Source organism: Rhopalosiphum padi, chromosome 3 (assembly GCF_020882245.1).
Source record: "Rhopalosiphum padi isolate XX-2018 chromosome 3, ASM2088224v1, whole genome shotgun sequence".
Classification (NCBI taxonomy): Eukaryota; Metazoa; Arthropoda; class Insecta; order Hemiptera; family Aphididae; genus Rhopalosiphum; species Rhopalosiphum padi.
The window spans coordinates 80,158,362-80,179,415 of NC_083599.1; the positions used below are offsets into that span (position 1 = coordinate 80,158,362).

Below are 21,054 nucleotides of genomic sequence, written 5' to 3' on the forward strand. Positions count from 1 at the left end.
CGGGAACCCGGTATCCCGCTCGTCCTGTCCACATCTGCACATACAGAATACAGACGTCAGATACCTTATAATTATTTACGTTATTTATTTTATTTAGCAATGAAATGAATGTTATGCTTATGATTTTTGAATCATGTTTGCGGGCTTGCGGCCCAAAACTAGCACCATATACCCCACCCGGGCCGGCCGAGTCGACCGACCCGATAGTAGGCCGCCAGCGGCCCGCTGATGACAAGGGGGGGGGCAAATGCCCACCTTGCCCCCCCCCCAAATGACGCCACTGATTGACGTATCAGATATGTACACCGTAGACGTTAGCTTTGAGATCATAGACCGATGTCTATGAGATATCATTGTCAACACATTGCACACAGGGCAGCCGATTGCGCGTCACCGGGTGTTATGCCGTCAGCGTTGGCGCAATTAACGTTATATTGGAACGGACCGCCGTTAATCTATACTGATGTGTCAGGATGGGAACAAGTGCCACCGCCGGCTATTATTGACGAACCACCCGAAATTCGACCTGTAGTTTGTACTACCTTTGTCGATGACGTGCGTGCCGAATGGTTTACCGGTTTTTCGTCATTCGATCGCATGGTACGTGTGGTAGCGCGTGTACGTCGATTTCTTGGTTGTTGCCGTAGGGGTAGGTCCGCAGTCCGTCCGCCTGAATATATAAGTAAATCGGAACTCGATGATGCAACTCGCGCGCTTATATTAGAGTCCCAACGCACACATTTCGCTCTGTTGTGACGTGAGCTGTCGCGCAATATTCGTATATCATCAAAGCCGTTGTCGAAACTATCACCTTTTATCGATGTCGACTCGGTAATACGAGTAGGAGGTCGTTTAAGCCATTCCCTACTGACATATGATTGCAAGCACCCGGTACTGTTGCCAAAAGAATCACACTTTGCTAGGTTATTATGCGAAAAGTGGCACAAATTAACGTGTCATTCGGGACCACGGGTGATGGCAGCTATGATCGCACGACATTTTTGGGTAGTTGCACTTAGGTCGGTGTTGCATGGAGTCATGTCCCGGTGTACAGTGTGTGTGCGGTTGAACGCTCGACCTGTCCAGCCGTTAATGGCCGATTTACCGGCTGCGCGTGTACAACAGTGCAGGCCGTTTGCTCGCGTAGGCGTCGACTTTGCCGGGCCGCTGCAAATGCACGAACTTAAACTTCGAAAATCACGCACATTCAAAATATACATAGCTGTATTTGTTTGCTTTACCGTGTGGGGCGGTACATTTAGAAGTGGTCACTGAGCTTTCCACCAATGCCTTTTTGTCTGCGTTCGATCGCTTTGTTGCCCGACGTGGCCTACCTAGCGACATTTATTCGGATTGCGGCACAAACTTCGTGGGGGCCAATAAACAATTGCACTTTTTAATCAATAGCCCAGAGGGTCAGGTCGCTGTCGCGAATTCGCGCCCCACGTGTGAATGGCATTTTAATCCACCAGGCGCCCCGCATTTCGGGGGCCTTTGGGAGGCTGCCGTACGTTCGACTAAAAGGCTGCTAACCCGAATTATTGGTATTCATATTTTTACCTATGAGGAATTTACAACAATACTGACACGCATAGAGGCGGTGCTTAATTCTAGACCATTAACACCCGCGTCCACCGATCCCCACGATTTGGAGTGTTTAACACCGGGACATTTTTTGATCGGCCAGCCTTTATTAGCCGTTCCCCCGAAATCTACTACCGACGCACAGCGAAATATCCGAGATAGGTGGAAATTACTCGATCAGTGCCATCAGGCGTTCTGGAGGCGATGGTCTACCGAGTACTTGACTACTCTCCAGGAGCGCTCAAAATGGACCCAAAGGGTTAACAATATAAACGTCAACGACATGGTCGTAGTTGTCGATAACCATAGCTCTCCACTAGTGTAGCGGCTTGGTCGGGTCATAGAGGTAACTCCCGGGACTGACGATGTCGTACGTGTCGCTAAAGTATTGACCAGTACTGGTCCTATAACACGACCTGTGGTCAAACTAGTGCCCTTACCCGTCGATGAGTAAGCGCAAATCTATATAGTATTCCCCGCACCGGTCACCTGTCATTTTAATGTGGTTTTTTCTATTTATTTATTTTCATTCACTGAACCACCTTGGGTACCGTAAGAATTAGCGACCTTAATATAATTATAATTAATATATTTTTTTATTGTCTATTGTTTATTTATTTATCTTGTATGTATGCATTTTAATTATATTATTTAATTGTTTTATTCAAACGGCACTGTTGTCTTATGCGAATGTCTATTATTTTAAATTTATAATGCCGGTAAAATGTTTGTTTGTGTATACATAATGTTTGTTATTATTTTTTTTTACAAAATTATCAGCTTTTGATTCTCATTTTGTACGGACCATATGTCCATTGTTTTGTTTTTCTATTCTTTTCTATAGTCACCATACTAATGACATATTGTATCAACTTGACTTGAGACCGGTGTCGATCACGCATAGTCTGGTTCACTACTTGTCGCCAATCCAGTATTCAGCTGCGGATCCAATATCCAATTCTAGCAACGTCCAGTGATGCAAAGCCTCACAGGGGGAGGATGTTCGAACACCGATCCTCTTGGCGCGTTTCAGCCGGGTCAAAGGCCACTACAACACGAGTGACAGTCCGGTCATCACACTTGTCTATTTCCCTCCCGTGTGGTCAAGCTGTGATCGCCGCGAACTTGTCGCCGCTGTCTCGGTCGACGCGTGAACTTGCGCCAGTTTTCACACCTTTTCACTTTTTCGTCAACACCGGTTGACGTGTATTGTTGCAGCGGTAAGCTCGACACATTTTATAAGACCTGTAATGCCTTATTTTTCGTAAATAATCTCGGCGCCAGTTTATTAGATCTTCTCTTTCGAGAAGTGCACTGTTACGATTTTTTTAAGTATTCAAATTGCAAATCTTTTAATACCTTCTGGAATGATGAACGTTTAAAATTCGGCAATGTTTCATCCTCATTAACGGCTGTTAGAATTTTCGTAATTGTTGGCACTTCACGTCTCCTCCAAAAATTGTGTATTAATTGCCGAATCGCATTTTTATCAAATTCTTCAATTTTATTTACTATTGCAGTTCTGTTTCTCTTCTTGTTAGGTGACGAAACTGTACCTTGACTTTTATATTCCGACAACGTTGTTTGTACTGTTCGTTGTCCGAGACCCGTAGATTTTGAAATTTCGACGATCGTTTGCCTGAAGGTCAACCGGGGGCTGTCTGGATTTTCAAGCTGTCTTTTAGCTAAAGTGTTGTACAGATTAACGACCACTTTCTTTTGACCAGAGCTAATTACTAAAGAAAAATTGATATTTTAAAATTAAAATTTTGCATTAGAAAAATAATAATAGAAACGCTTACTTTTCCACGTGGATTTTTTATGACAGGCACCTCATCTGTGGCGTTCATGTTGTATTTTTGAACCAACAAAACCAACAAAGGTATAGCCTTTAGCTCTTGTGTCGCGTTATGAATAGTTTCGTTAACGTCTTCAAATCTGTGGCCTTTGAGGGTACTTTTCAGTCTCGGAAACAAAAAAAAATCACAGGGATCACTATTATATATATAAAGTTAGAATCTAATAAATATTAACACATACCTTGCCCTCTCATATTGGCCAGGTTTATGCCAATGTTCTCCATCGTGGTCAGCAACGTATTTGCAAGCCCCTTTCCGGTAACGACCTCAACAGGGATAAAGCACAAAAAGTCTTCTCGAATTTTGTATTCATCCATTTTATCGACAAATCGAGCGCATATTGAAAACTGTTCAATGCCACTCACATCCGTACTTTCGTCAGCAATGACAGAAAAATATCTAGATTTGTTTACACGTTGCACAATATTCGTCGTTATTTGTTTCCCTGCTGCATCAATTATTTCATTTTGAATACGAAAGCTTAAATACGTTGAATTTGCAGCCGCAGTATTTAAATGATTGGCCAAAGCTTGATCGCCGTTGTCTAAGGCATAACGAAGTAACGCTCTGAAATTCCCGTCGTTTTCTACCGGCATTTTCAATGATAAAGAGCCCTGATCTCGATGACCTCTTAATGCTAATCCTTGCCTGCCACACAGCAAAACGGCTCGGACGATCGGAATTAACTTATGTCTGTTTTCGAGTTGTTGTATTTTTCGCCATTTGTCAATTTCGCTGATCACGTCACTCTTCCGTTTTTCGTAAATCAACTTAAAATTTTGTCCATCCTCCATGGCGTCAAGGTGATATATTTTTTTTTGGTGTTCTCTAAATTTTTCAAGTGCTTTCTTCCAATCTTGAAACGCAGTCTGAACCAATAAATTTGTGTTCTGATGAGCCCCTTTACCAACAGAATTTGATCCAAATGAGACACAATAACGGCAATAAGCTCCGTCTTCTGCAGCAGAATACACCAACCACACAAATGAGGGTAACCAAGAATGTTGAAATTTCAAATTTCGTTTGCCAGAAGTAGGAAACTTGAAGTCTACATCAGGTATCCAATTATGCACAAGAACTTCATACGAGTACACTTTATTACTATAACAAATTGACAATGTAAACTTTTTTTTTAAATTTATTGTTTTATAATATTTAACAATATTAAATTAATATACTATAATTATAAAATAACAACACTTTTTATTTATTTACTTGTACTTGGGCCGGGGTGGCTGGGCTCTTCTGTTTCATTTTCTTTGTACCATTCATATTTTTTAGATGATTTAACCGATGTAAGTAAAGATGGCTGTGTTTTAACATACTCGTAAAATTTGGAATAAGTCTTTTTATAATTGTACTTGCACATTATAATACTTTCCACAGTATCAAGCTGAAGACGATTTCGTTCGTCAGTCCATTGTATTTCCATTAAAGAAAATACACGTTCGACGTTAGCATTGTGGGCTGGTATTGCAAAAACATACTGAGCAATTTTTAAAAGTTCTGAGTGTTGTTCATCGTGTATTGACACACTAAAAAAACATGGCCATTTTTCACTAGCAATTTTATTATCCCAATCTAATATACTGTTTTTGAATTCTTCGATTTTTTTTTTTATGTATGTTAGCTGATCAAACAATAAAGAATCATCTAACTGTATGTTTTTATCAGATAAATAAATTATTGTTTCTTCTACGTCACGCCATGCTATCGGCTCCAATAAAGACATCCAGTCAAAAACATGAAAGTGATTTGTTGAGACCGACCATTTGGTTAAATATGTAATTGCTGTATTGTAAAACTCATCAACTTCTTCATAAAATGTATGTTTTACTTGATCAGATATTTCTTCTTTTCTCAACATTTCTAGAACTTTTAAACTAATAAATTTATTAATTTGTCTATTTTTTAAGTTATCTAAAATGGTGCTTAATATTTTTCTTAGTTCAATTATACTCGTTTTAGATTTTTCAATCAATAAAATGTTCTTGTTAAAAATAACGAGTTGTGCATGTAAAAACCACAAATATGTTTCACTCATCGGACTATTAAATGTGTCTAATAGTATTTTTGGAGGTTTCTCTTCGGACTGAAAAAATGATTTTATTGCAGGCCACATAGATAGCGTTCTTTCTACTGCTGGTAGCAATGATACCCACCGAGTTTTGGAATGATTTAAAATAGTTCTGTGGTTGATATCCACAAATTCACAGAAATCTTTTAATTTTTCTGTTCTTACAGTGTAAATAGAAAAGTACCCAAATATTTTAAATATGATCATTTCAGCATCAAAACTAAACGTATTTGCAGCTGTAGAAATAGTATTGTGCAATATGTGAGCAGAGCAGCCAACACCTTCCAGTTCATTTTGAATGGCTTCTTTTAGTTTAAAAAAAATATTATTTTGTCCTTTTCTATGAATTCCTCCGAAGTTTGTGTTTGCATTATCTGCACAAAATGCAATGCCTTTTTTAAAAGGTATTTTCAAATTATTTAATGTATCAATACAATATTGCGAAATTGTTTCTGAACTTTCGTTTTTAAGAGAACTCATTTTTTATTTATTGACTTTTTATACCATCTGACTTTGTAAAGTATTGAATTATTATTGGAAATATTTTTTCTGATTTATGATTACTAGCGTCCGTCGCCAAACTAAAGAAAATTGTATTTTCTAAATCTGATTTAAATATATCAACTGTATGTGGAGCTAAAATGTATTTTACTATTGCAGTGCCTTTAGTTCGTGCGGTTGACATTTTACAAGCAATTTTTGAGTCAGGAAATAATTTTGAATAAAGCGGCGTAGTACAGTCCAGTGAATTAAATGAATTATGGTGAAAAATTACCTTATAAACATTAACCAACTCTGCAGCAGCTGCCAATTTTTCTTCTTTTGTATCAGGAGTTACAAAAAACTTGGTCACTTTTTCACTAATATTTACACTTTGAGAATTTTTTTATGTTTGTTACATTTAATATGATCGACTATGTCAGATTTTCCACCGTGGTCAACTTGAAGATAGCTTTTGCAAAAAGTGCAATATGCTTCAAATTGGGGGGCTATAATTGTCCGGAATATAATTCAACGGAATGTAAAAAGCCGGAATCCAAATTTACGGACCATAAAAGTGCGGAATGCAATAATCCGGATTTTCAAAAAACGGAATGTAAAAATCCGGAATGTAATACCCCGGACTACAATAATACGGAATGTAAATTCTCCGAATGTAAAATCCCGGACCCTAATAATCCGGAATACTATGTTTTGGGACTGTAAAAACGCGGATTGTAAGAATCCGGAATATAAAATTCCGGAATGTAAATTTACGGAAACAATATTAGTGTTTCCCAAAATGCTAAAAAAAAATGTAACCTATACAATATTACAGAGTTGGCGCTACTTAATATTAGATTATTAACGTTGATTATATACCAGAGGCGGTTAGGTTAGGTGGTGGTTCGAGGGGAGTGGACAATAGCCTCCCTGGAATATGTTAGAGGGCGATATTATTTTTTACGGCGGCTATAAAAAAAATAATATAATAGCTAAATACAGCTTTATTTTACAAATATATGAACTAGTTGACCCTTCAGAAATACGTAAAGATGCAAACAAATTAAAAATTTTATATAAACATGATCTAGATGAATCTTTTGAAAATGAATGTGCTAATTTACAAAATGTATTAAAATTAGCTATCAACCCTCCTAAAACCTTGTTAGACATGAGTAAATTTGTAAAAGTATAACAATTAGTTACAATTTTTCTATAATATGTTGATGTAGCTTTAAGAATGTTCCTGTGTAATTTGGCCTTCGACTGAAAGGTCTATTTCTACATTTCGTCAAATAGAAAATTATTTAGGTACCCGCCGTTTTTTCCGAATCGAAATTCCCGAATGGACTTTTTATCGAATGTCGTTTTATCCGAAAATCCGAAAACCCGAAACCTTTTTTCCCGAACGACTTTTTCCCGACGGTTATTGTTCCCGAAATAAAAATTTTTAAAAATTTAAAAATGTTGTTATAACTGTGAGCTGTAATGACTAGGTATGTATTTTCTATACATTATAACTAAAATACAGCTGTTGCTATACATTCTAATCTTTTCTAATCTTTTTTTTCTCCGTGCGATAAACGGGCACATGTAGAATCGCATGTTTGCCATTATTGCACTTTACCGTCGCTGATTTATATTTTACACCGATATTTGTGTTATTATTATTATTATTATTATCGTTTGTATCTTTTATCTATGGTATACAAGTAAAACGTAATCGTTGTAATCGTAAAGCCGCGTTATTCGAGTGCTATCGACCGTCGTTATACTTTCCAGTGCATTTTATTGTAAATAATATAAGATTATATACTTAGCAAAATCATTTTAATTTTATTTTAATCTATCACCATGGCTGAAATTAAAATTTTGAGTGAAACAAAATTAATTTGTGGAGGTTTTATTTATGTGCGTTCTAAATTACCAGTCAACGGTAAAACATACTGGGAATGTCAAAAGTTACGTAAAAAAGAGTGCAAAGCAAGAGTTATTACTGCGTTCAATATTTTTGAAAATAAAAATTATTTTGTACGAGAATCAACGTTGGACGATCACGCCCATGTTCCCAACCAAGAAGAGTGTGAAGCAGAGATCATCAAATATTCTTTGAAGCGGAAAGCTGAGGACCAACCACAACTACCACCTGCTCAAATATTACGTACAGAGATGGCTGGCTTATCTGACGGGGTTCTCAGTCAACTACCTAACCGTGATAATTTAAAAAAATCAATGCGTAAAGTCCGGAGGTATTTATTTTTTTTTCAAATTTCCACGAATCCAATTTAATTTTTATGTATTTTACACATACCTAAGGAAAAATTTGCCGCCCAATCCAAAAACACTTAATGACTTTGGTACTCTTCCCGATCGGTATCAAAAGACGCTTACGGGTGAACATTTTTCGGTTCAGTATGCCACTGTGCTAAGAGCAGTACAATCTTCATTTAACGAACACAGGATTGTTTGTGAACCGGCTAAGATCATGACTGACTTTGAAAAATCTATAATCAACGCTTGTCAAGAAGTTTATCCAAATTGTCCTCTCAGTTGTTGCTTTTTTCATTTCGGTCAATCAATGTATCGACAAATTCAATCTGTTGGTCTTCAAGCCACATACAATGACCCTGATGATCGTTCATTAAAAATGTACAGTCATATGATGCTAGCGTTGGCATTCGTACCTTTGGCTGAAGTACCTCGCATTTTCTCGCTTTTGAAAAATGACGCGCCTGAAGATTTATTACCAATTTTGGAATATTTTGAAAAAAATTATGTTGTAGGAGTAATAGCTAGAGGGCGAAGACGAGGAATTCTTCCACGTTATCCGCCAGAAATTTGGAATCAGCACCAAGCCGCTCTAACTGGTTCACACAAAACCAACAATGTAAGTGAGGGGTGGCACAATCGCTTCCAGCTTGTTTTTAAATTATTTTTATAAAACACCATTCGGGAAAAAGTTCATTCGGGAATTTCGATTCGGGAAAAAGGCGTTCGGAAAAAAAGGTTTCGGGTTTTCGGATTTTCGGATAAAATACCATTCGGGAAAAAGTCCATTCGGGAATTTTGATTCGGGAAAAATACCGGTAACCAATTATTTAAGATGTCTAGCTATATCTTCAGGAAGATCTGAGGATTAAATAGTGTTGCAGTTCTAAACATAAAAGCTACTCTCATACAAATTTAGAATTATTCAGATGCAATAAAAACATTTGCAGCAAAACAAGTAAGGAAAAAAACTGAAATAAAGATTATAAATTGTAATGCGTATATAATATATTTTAGTAGGTATATACTATATGTATTATATTTCATGTTGTTATATATTATAGTATTAATATTATATTATACTATTATTTGAATATATTATTATTTACCTTTCACTGTTTTATTCATAGGCGCAACTAGGGGGGTCTAAGCCCCCACGGGTTGCTAATATAAATTTAGCCTACCCAGAAATAGAGCTCTAGTTGCGCCTATGGTTTTATTTTTATTTTTAAATGATTTGTTTATTTTATTCAAATACTAAATTGGATTCCACAAGTCCATATAAATATAATTAAAGTATTACTTACTATAAGTAGTTATAAAATTAATCATAAGCAAAGTCGTAGGCACCAAAATCTTAAATACGGCTCTGATTGTAACAATATAATACCTAAAGGGTATTAAGAAATCAGTACGAATTTAAAAACACCATAACAAATTTTATTAAGAATGAAAAAATGTTCACACATAGTTCTGAAAATATCGAAAAAATACTTTGTGTCTTTGTTAGTTTAAATTATTTTACCGAAATGAATAATTATATAATAATAATAATATATAAATATTATTAAATACTTTTCCTCTATATTTACTTCAGTGGTGTAATTGAGAATGTTCCATAAAAAAAATAAATAAATAAATAGACCAACTTTGTCCACCACACCACCCGTAACTACATTTTATATCTCATTATGTATATCAATATACTTATTTTATATTACATATTTCTCTAATTTTTTTAAAATTGTTATTAATATTTTTATAAATTATTAAATACTATTTTTTTTTTAATAGACTAATTCAAATGTTTTATAATGATTAATATGACATAATACTATAATAGTTACTAAATAAACCGCAGTCTACTATGTTTAATAATGTTTAGAATTTTGAATAATTCTTGGCTTCTTTAAAAAAAAAATCCAATATAGTATTGTAAGTGGTTGATTTGTTTTTTTTTTTTACTCCATTTTGATTTTTGGTTTAGCAAAATATAAAATTCTATGTGTTCATTGAAAAATGTTAAAGTCGTTACAGTGACAGTGTGTAAACATATAGTGTTTAGTGTCTAAACACTCTAAACGACGCGCGACGTCGCGAAAGTTAATGCAGGTACTCTGTGACAGCGCGCGTAGTATTCACTAATCACTATTCATTAATATCAATTATTTTCGATGGGGGGGATATATGTTATTAGAAAAGACCAGATTTAATTCTATTAAAGACACACAAAAACTGTTTAATTATACCAAAAAGTACATAAAAATTGCATAATAAATTGCACTGTAAAAATACAAGTCATATAAAAAAACTTTAAGTTCTTAATTATAATTAAATTAATTTAAAAAAAAATTGATGAATGTAGGTATTACTTTTTGAATAAAAATTAATAATTAAATATATTTCCAAAATATGTTCATTAAAATTAAATCTTTTATTACTTAAAATATGTTTGTACAAAGAAAAAATACGTTCTACTTCTACATTACTAGTTATTAGTGCATATTAAAAAAAACTCAATAATGTAGGCGTTATATCTAAATAAACATCTGACACAACTCCATAGTAAAATTTAACAGTTTTATATGTTGTATCCTTTATTTTTTTTTCAATTATATATACATACATTTATCTAGTTTTTTTTTCCGTTTGGACCAGGAATATTTGTTAAAATATCTTCAGATTTCCTAAACCTATTCATACTTTAAGTAGCTCACTATACGATTCTTCCAAGTTTCTAAGATTAATGGATAACTCAGATAAGTGTAATTGTATGAATACCATAAACCACATTTTACTGCATTATATTGTACAAGTTGTTTCAACTTTTTCACACTTATGGGGATTAATATCGTTTTTTAAACCTTTATAATCACAATTAAAAAAAAATTAAAAATTATTTGCATAGAAAATTGCAGCAATAACCATGTTTCTGGCCTTGTAATAATAGATTCGGGAATCGGGAGGTAAAGGTATACCCAGCAGTTCTTTTCTGTATTTATTTATTCTCGATGGTATTACTTTTAAGAAAGCTTTTTTTCCTAAAATAAACGAAATAAGTTACATATGTATTTAGATTTTATATATTAAAATAATTACCATTGTTAAATAATCTATTTATATAATAACGAATTTAGTTTAGTTAAGTATTTTGTTCATTAAAACACTAGGTAAATTTAAAAAAAAATTCAAAAACGTGAAAATTGCAAAAAATTGCATTATAAAATGAATAGACAGAGAATGAGAGAACATAAAGTATATAATTATAATAAAATCTATATATTATAATAAATATAATTTATAAGCAATAACTTAGCAATAACCAGTAACAAATCTAGTATCAATAATTTATTTTCCGAAAGTCAGCAAAAAAAAAGTCAATGGGGAGCATATAACCCCTAACCTCCCCCCCCCCCTATGGGCACGCTACTGAGTTTAATAGTTTATATTATGAATTAACGTGAAATATAATATATAAACAAGTAATGACATAATATGAGCTCATGTAATAGTAAGTATCATAATTCATAATTACCGATAAAATAATAATTATATTATAGTATTATGAAATGATTACTTATTCTCGATAATCTATTTTATAATTCGTTCAAACAATTTGCACAATGTATGAAATATACTAAATATTATAGATACCTATTTATAGGCGAACAGCCTGTATAGATATTTATTTATAAACTAAAATTATTATTATTATACTCGTAATAACAAACAACGGTGCTACGCCACCGTACACAGAGCGCTGATCCTCGCTCTTATCGCAGATAGCAAAAATAATGTAAGTATGTAACATAGTCCCGTGTGTTATTTTATTTGTTTACATAAAATGAGACTACAATATTATAAACCAAATCAGGAAACTAGTGGCTACTTATGTAAAAAATCCTAATAATGTATAAAAAAAAAGGTAATTTAAGTAATATAAGTGGACAGGTGGTACATTAAAATGTGTATATTTATATGGATGTCACAGACTTTCGCTAAATTAGAAAAAGTCATTCCTTTTTCTGCAGTTATAAATCGAATTTTTAATTATATTTTTGAGTAACTGTAATATGATCTCAATTTAAACCAATAAATATATAACAACTGACCATATTGTTAACAAAACTATGTAAATATAGCATTATATTTAGGCCCAGTTGACCATGACCAAAGGTATTAACAAATTGTAATTATTGAGGATTACAAATAGAAATAAAAATTTAATATCTAACGAATAGAAAAAAATATTTAATAGCAATATCCAGTATTTAAAATACTTCCAAAATAAAAACAGTTATTTAAAAAAGCATCGAATGCATAAAAAAAATATTTGGATATATCTACTCAAAAACTTAACAACACTGGTAGTTACATTAATTAAAAGCACGGTAGATTATAATCTACCGTGGTTAAAAGACATATCTATGCACTAATGTATCTGTATGCAGCGTGGTCACGTGGATACTTTTTTTTTAGTTGGTCATTGACACGTTTGTAATCGTTAGTATATTACCTTTACCGGCTTTACCTCCTTTATATATTTGTTTTGGAACAGTATGAATACGTGTCACGGCTTTTAAGCAATTAAAAGTTTCCATACATATTTTTTTCTATTACCTATGCCCCCCCCCCCCAGTATTCAAAATATCTAGAGGCCCTCGGTAGCCGGCAGTGTTAGACCGAAACTGACTACATTGTTCACCAAGTCACACATAAGTACAATACTACTCGCTAAATGGAGGTAGATAAAGGTCTGTGAAATATCTCACAAAGCAAGTATCTAAGTGTAATTGTTCAAAATCATAATGAGCTATGTTTAACTTTGTAGTTGTCATATTCTACTTGCTAAAATCGTATACATACTTTAAACACGGTAAAAACTCACGAAGAAAGCAATCGCCGATCACAGGAATTAGAATTTAACAGGGCACTATTAACGAAGATTAGCATTAACGCTTAGCTATATGATTTAATTGTTAGAGTAATGTCACTTTTTTTTATCCATAATCAAGTACCTAACACTCATCATTAGTCCTATAGGACGAACAGAGGCATTTTGGGCTGACTTGATGACATTATAATAGACGCATTGTATATCCGTTTAACGGCCAATATAGGAAAATCATACTTCACCAAAATGATAGTGTGGCATTACGATTGAATTTAAAGCTAGTTATCCAACTTTATGAATAGAATATTTTTGAGATGCCAAATTAATTTTGTATAATATTATAAATCAAATCTTAACATTTTTAATTTTCCTTTTTCAATTTTTTTTTATAAACAGAATTTGTCAGTACATTATCTTGAAAATATTCTGAAAAGAAAATTCGAGTGTTTGTGTGTTTAAGCTCCAAATTTAACATCTAGCCACAGTTTAAATTGTACTTATCGTAATTTTGCTATATTGCTCATAAACACATAATATAGAAAGAGATAAGTATGCAAGTTTATCTAGACGTAATAATAATATAATATATTTATCTTGTCAAACTTTGTATATAGCAACGATGTTGATATTAAGTTTATGGTTATGAAAAAAATTAGTGAAATATTACAATATATTTATTGTAAACATGAAAATAATTTTGTCAAGATAAAAATTCAATTCTACAAAAATAAGTGTATATTACTTATACATAGTTAAGAGGACATTTTACACGCATAACGCATGTGTTGTCTCTGTCTTACACATGTAAGACTACCAAATGTTCGTTCACTAATTTCAATAATGTGCCTTTAGTTTTGATATTAGAGTGAATTGACCTATTATAAAATTAAAAGGTAAGATTATTATTTTTAAGTAAATTATGACCTATTTGACACTGTATATTTTAAAATGATCATAATTTACTTAAAAATATTAATAAAGAAAAGGCTTCGTGGGGCCCTAGATAATAATCTCACATTTAAATTTTATAATAGAGGTAAATTCACTCTAATATTAAGATTAATAGCACACTATTGAAACTGGAAAACGAACATTTTCCATGTCGTTTAACTCGTAAGCGTCGTGTAAAATGGAGACAACACACGCGGCCATATATATTACATGTAATATCACTAGAAAAATTATATTTTTACGATGCACGAAGATATTTATAAAACAATTCTGTATTAAAACCATTATAAAATAACCAGTTTAAACGATTACGAATTGGCGGGGCAACATAAACAAAAATCATATCGATCACTAAAATATATATATATAATTTTCATAAAAATTATATAAAATTAAATATTTCATCAAATCAAAATAAGACTATTTTTAAAAAATTAATCTACCATAATAATTCTTGTTTACATAAATAACACATCACTATTTAAATATTAAACCATTGTTAAATCATTTGTTCACAAGATTTTGCTCTGTGCACATCCCAGTAATTTACTTGTCAGTAAATCAGTTATTTAATTAATTAAATTATTTAATCGTCATACATTTTTTCACATCATGTTCCATAATGGTTATCAATACCAAAATAATGGCCACAATAATGGAATTACGTAAGTATACTTTTTTTTTTACTAAATTCAAAGTAGATAATTGTAAAAATCATTTTGAATACAATTTAAAATATTTTTAGTTACTATAAATGTGCAAAATCAAAGGAATTTTTTTGTGCGGGAACTGCCAAAAAAAATCAAGACGGTTCAATTGTAGAATTAAAATCTCATTCTATTATACACACGAGAAATATAAATGATGAAGACAATATGGTGAAAATATTTAGAAATTCATTAAAACTACGGGCAAAAAATGAAAACCTGCCTCTGAAAACAATATATGACGAAGAAGCTCTAAGGTAATATAAATGCTTTAAATAAAAATAAACCTATATAAATGGCTTCTTATTGTTAACTATATATTTTAGGCACCAAGTTGCCGCCGGCCTATATCCTTGGTCGACTGCAGAGAGTATTATGCATTTTTCTAGGAGATCCTCGCTACCTTCTTTGCCCCATACATTACACGAGTTATCCATAAAATTTGATAATGGGGAGTTATTAAGATACTCATGTTGTGGTTCTTCCATATTTAGTGGATGTGTGCGAGATCCTGAAGGTAAAATAATAGTATTAGTTTAGAGTTACATTAATAAATCTTAAAACATTTAAAATGTAGTCTTTAATAGCAAATACCTATTATCGTATATGTCACCATCATAGATTAAGCCATATTAAATTAGTGAAAATTATTCATTGCAACAAGGGGCCACTACTTAAAATCATAAAAGAGGATTTATAAATTGATGATTAAATATTATTAACACTTGATCACATGGTATTTTTGTATTTAATATGTTTATATATTCAAGTTAAATAATATTTAAATATAAAATAATAACAAATTTTTAGTAATTTTAGTAATAATAATTGAAAAATATAAATGGATTTTTTTTTAGCTAGCATTGATGAAATGTAATTTTGAACAGTTGAAGACTGAAGAGTGTATATTGCAAACAAATTTAATACATTCAATAAAAATAGAATAATCAGGCTCAAATAATATATATTTACAGGACCGGATTATGTGGAAATATGCCCCTCATCAAATATAATTGAAAAAATAAAATATTTTAATTATTAACAGATATATGCATTGGAGAATCTCCAGAATCCATTTTGTATAAAAACCATTAGTAATTTAGAAAATGTTTTGTTTCTAAAATAATTGTACTTTTATAATATTATGTTAAAAAAAATATATGCTAATAAGGTTCAGATTGAACTAGGAGATGATTTAACTTAAATAAGATACTGTGCAAAGTTATGTTTATGAATACAAATTAATTAATTATTTATAAACATTAAAAACAAGTTCAGCGACAATTCCAAAATGCATTTACAAAAATGTGTAAGTTCAAGCATTAAATAATTGGGGGCCAACGGTTCACTACCATGAGGCGATACCACAAGAAAAAAAAAAGTATAAAATAACAATTAAAACAAAAAAATATTATATATATCCATAAATTTCTGCTGTTTACAAATAAAACATTTTAATATATTATTTAAATTATAAAATAATTATTATGAATAATTAGAAACTTTAAATAAAATATAAACAATTTTATTCATAAGTGGTAAAAACATCAAGTTTAGTCTAAAAATTGTGTGATTTACTACTAATCCTTAAACTTTAAATTTAAAATGAAATTTATTAATATGATGGTATGTTACACATTTAATTTTTAGTTATTTATCTTGATAAATACATTTTTAGTTTATGACTTAATACATAGAGTATTTTACTTACTGAATTAAAATATAATTTATAACAAAAACAGGCAAATACAGTATTATATTGGCATGCCCTCAACTGATAAATACTGTACTACTACACAACATCACTGAAGTTCACGCAGACGCAACTTTTAAAGTAGTCCCATCAAATATGGGTAGCCAGCTTCTAAGCATTCATTGCATGATCAATAATTCTGTAAGTGTTAATTTGTACAATTTAAAATAATAGTTGATTAATATTAATTAATGTTATGGTAATTTAACCAAGATTAATTTTCCTAATTAATAAATAATAAAAAATGTCTAATTACATTTTTTAGTCTATACCAATTGCTTATGCATTGATGGAATCAAAATCTAGGAATTCCTACCAATGTGTTCTAGACTTTATGAAGGAAAATCTACTTCCTAACCTTAACCCAGACGTTATAATAACAGATTTTGAACCAGCCCTAAGAGATTCACTTCTATCTTCTTTAGGTGTAAGAGGAACAAGAGTTATGGGATGTTGGTTTCATCACAACCAGGTCGATAATATAATTTTAATAACACTTACATGTTACATAAAAAAAAAAAATATATACCATAATTAATAACTTGTGAATATATTTAAATTACTCACTTGTTATTATAATGGTAAAATTGAATTATATTAAATTAGTTAAATTAAGTTACACATATTTTTAATACTTACACTAGTCCTATTTTCATCTTTGGCGTACCATTATTTTCAAACAAAATTATGAAGTTGACAAATTTAAATCTATTTAATATTGTAAAAATAAATATTTGTTGTAATTTTTTTTTTTTTTTAATATTTACCAACTTTTGTTTAAATTATTAATTAGGCTGTATGGAAGAAAATGAAATCCTACAATTATTTGGCAACTGTTAATACAAATCAGTATGCATTAAAATCTTTGAGGATGCTCATGTGTTTGCCTCTATTGCCGGGAGCAGAAATAGAGCAAGGGCTTTTGCTCATTAAAGCATATGCTACCAATCATAATGTTCCAATGCCAAACCTTTTCAACTATTACCAAAGGTAATTTAATTCTAGACAAATTTAATTTAATTAAAACAGATTAAAATTAAAAATTAAACTAACTTACTTTCCTTATATTTTTATTATATTTACAGTTATTGGATAAGACGTGTTGGTGTAAACGTTTTATCAGTTAATGGCGTCCCAAGAAGGACAAATAATAATATTGAAAGCTTCCACAATACTTTAAGGTACCAATTTTCCGTCACTCATCCAAATTTATGGGTTTTCCTAGGTAAATATATTACATTTAATATAAATAATACAATTATTAATTTATTCTTAGTAAATTTAACCATGTAATCAATAGTTTATATTTTATTAAAATGGCATATAGCCCTGTTTATAGTTAGATTAAATATTTAAATGCATCATGTACAACATGTGATTTGGAAGATAAACTCTAAAAACATTCCAAGGTTATTGTTATTAATACAAAATATTAAAAGTACTGACACATCTAATTATTTAATTCTACAATATTGTTGCTATCCTACTGTGATTAGCCAATTTACCTTTTTATTCATTTTTCTTATTAGTATTGTTTTTCTTTAATTTACATATATATATTGACTAACTAGTAAATCTTTTAAGAAATAACAATAATAATAGTACAGAAATACAGAATAAATTGATCTGAATCAGAAGTAGATATTTATTCTATTGATAATAATATAATTATGTTGATTTTAATTACTAGGTCAAATATGTGCACTGAGTGTAAAGTACCATACAATGGTTACTCAGCTAGAAAATGGCCTACAACCTACGAGAAATTTAAAAACAAAATACCTATTAAATTCCAAGCGGATCAAACGGGCAACTGAACACCATGAAGCTGGTATACTGAGTGTTTGGCAATTTTTGGTAACATGCTCTCATTGTAGTGCAACTTATGAACGTAGGCAAAGGAATTGGGCACTGGGTATTCAAAATGGTGAAGAGTCGGATGATAATCAAGTAGCTGAAAATGACATTGATGAAATTCCTCCGGTAAACATTGTAGCAGAACAAAATGAAGAACCTGAACCAAATCACCCAATTAGGCCAAGTGTCTGCATGGCATGTAACATAGTTACAACTGGAGAAGATGTGGCTCAATATATTGTTTTGCCATGTGGACATGCGTGGTTGTGTACCACATGTGTTGGGGTCTTAGAGAACCAATATCCTGTAAGATGTCCTTTATGCCGCGGGGATGTTGATGTTTTTCAACGAATGTTTTTATTAACTTAACTGCATGTAGTCTGTAATAATTTGTTTATTTAATATACCAAGTCATGTATTATAATATGATATAAATTTAAATTTAAAGATAATTCAAGTAAAAGGTACCTATTGGCTATTTGTGTTCAAAATAATTTACAACTCTGATAATTTGACATAGTTCTATATTTCCATTATCTCATTTGCCCAGTGTAAATTAAAGTCAAGTATATGCTTCTCTTCTAAAATATACATATATATATCTCAGAAATATGTTTATTTAATTATTAGGTATCATGCATTGTACTTTATACTTGCCTATGTAATGTTATTATATCATACATAAATATTAAAAAATATGATGTATTGTATAGTTTTATACTTATTTCGCTTAAAACGATTAACAGTAAATTTGATATTAATTTTATCAGTCACTTAATATAAATTGAATAACTAAATTAAATTGATTAAAATTACCCATTAATTTATAACTCTTGCTAACGTAAGAAATGATTTCTTAAAATAAAATATAGTATACAACTAATAAAATATTATTAAATCTGCTCAAAACATAATTTGTAGTAAAACTTTTGGGTATAAATTCAATTTCAAGAAATAAATCTAATATTTCTTAGAAAACAAGTAATATTTTTACAAAAAAAAAAATTATTTTTATTATTAAAACTATTCAATTAATACCCAAATTTATTAACTAGAATTTAAATGTTTAGCAATTAAAACACATAATTTTAATTTTATAAAAACAAAAACCTAACAAATTTATTGAGTACGGTAGATCTACTAAAAACATATCTACCTAATTATTATCTTAAATCACTATTGAGTAGAGCGAAGAATCAAACTAAATTTACAGATTCGGTTGATCTAAAAAAATCATCTATAAATTCGATTTAGGAAAATGAGAAAATATGGTTAAATTAAGATAAGTAGTCATTAAAATGGACATTTTCTTATAATAAAATTATAATAGTTACTATATGGTTTTTAAAATGAGAAAAATTATTTTCTTGCTATATAACCATTACAACTAAAAAATTTTTTGTAGCAGAATATGATTTACGTCGGATTCTGTTGTCTTGGCAAAATAACCGTTATCGTCATGTGATGAATGCTGGATCAATTTTAAATTACGAAAACAAGCGTCACAGAGCAATTCTACATGGCGCATTCTTATAACAATTAGGTTAAATTTTATGTACCTAACAGTAAGTTTTCTTAATAGAATTTAAAGAAAAACATTAACAGAGACATAGGTACCGCGAAGGGGTGCACTTACTACCCGCTGGCTTTTCAAAATTAAGAATTGAATGATTTTTGTTATTTATAATAAAATATATAAATAATTTATATTATAAATAAATAGGTATTATGAATATTAAAACAAAAAAATATATAGGTAGGTACTTACAAAATGTACGATGAACAACAGCTTCAAAACAATTACTCAGTTACACAATAATCAAAAAAAAATAATTAAAAAAAAAAACAATTGTTATTCATAACTTGATTACGTGAAACACTAAATTTTAAATTCAGTACGTCTTGACAAGTCGACGAATATGTGTGAACTAAAACCTTTAACTTTTAAGATAGGTAAGGTAGCCAGGTGCCCAGGTAGGAAATAGAGAAATAATTAATAAATATATAATATTGATTATGATTTCGAAATTTCCGAAAATTGATAAATATAGCCACGAAGTACGATATCTATTCGTATTATATTTTTAATAATACCTCTTGAGATGTTGGTTGGAAAATAATACTAGGTACCATTGATTATAAAATATAGTACTATTTATAATCAATGTAGGTATTAATTATAATACCTGGCTTAGATTTTATTAATTATTCACTATATTTGGATTTGGCGACGACTACGACTGTCAATACGTTATTCAGTTTTGTTGTGATCGTGTCTATATTTTATATCACAATTAATACAATTGACTATATAGGTATTTGAATTTATTTAATAGTTGATTTGGTTTAATCAGAATCAATTAATTATTTTATTGGATTTTATTTACAGGAAAATGTTTATTGAATTTACCCATAATTGATTGTAAAATGTTTCCTCTTAATAGTATTGTCACAGACTATATGATAGTCTGTGGTATTGTTATTAATTTATTATTAACAACCAACTACAAAATCAAACTACAATAGATATTATATTATTATACGTATACCGTGGCGTAACAAAAAAAAAATGTGGGCCCCTAAAATATTGTTTAGGTAAGTATATTAGTTATCTTAATTAA

The 21,054-nt window shown here is 30.8% G+C and overlaps 2 protein-coding genes across 2 annotated transcripts; both read left to right on the forward strand.

The window, feature by feature from the left end:
* Window positions 1–8,387: 8,387 nt before the first annotated feature.
* LOC132926057 (uncharacterized) lies at window positions 8,388–8,944 on the forward strand. The gene has a single exon (XM_060990404.1). The coding sequence runs from the start codon at window positions 8,489–8,491 to the stop codon at window positions 8,942–8,944; it is 456 nt and encodes a 151-aa protein (XP_060846387.1). The 5' UTR covers window positions 8,388–8,488.
* Window positions 8,945–14,728: 5,784 nt separating this feature from the next.
* Window positions 14,729–18,802, forward strand: LOC132926058 (uncharacterized). The gene is made up of 8 exons (XM_060990405.1): window positions 14,729–14,781; window positions 14,862–15,080; window positions 15,150–15,340; window positions 16,566–16,717; window positions 16,842–17,048; window positions 17,370–17,566; window positions 17,662–17,801; window positions 18,267–18,802. The coding sequence occupies exons 1-8, from the start codon at window positions 14,729–14,731 to the stop codon at window positions 18,800–18,802; spliced, it is 1,695 nt and encodes a 564-aa protein (XP_060846388.1).
* The last annotated feature ends 2,252 nt before the right edge of the window (window positions 18,803–21,054 follow it).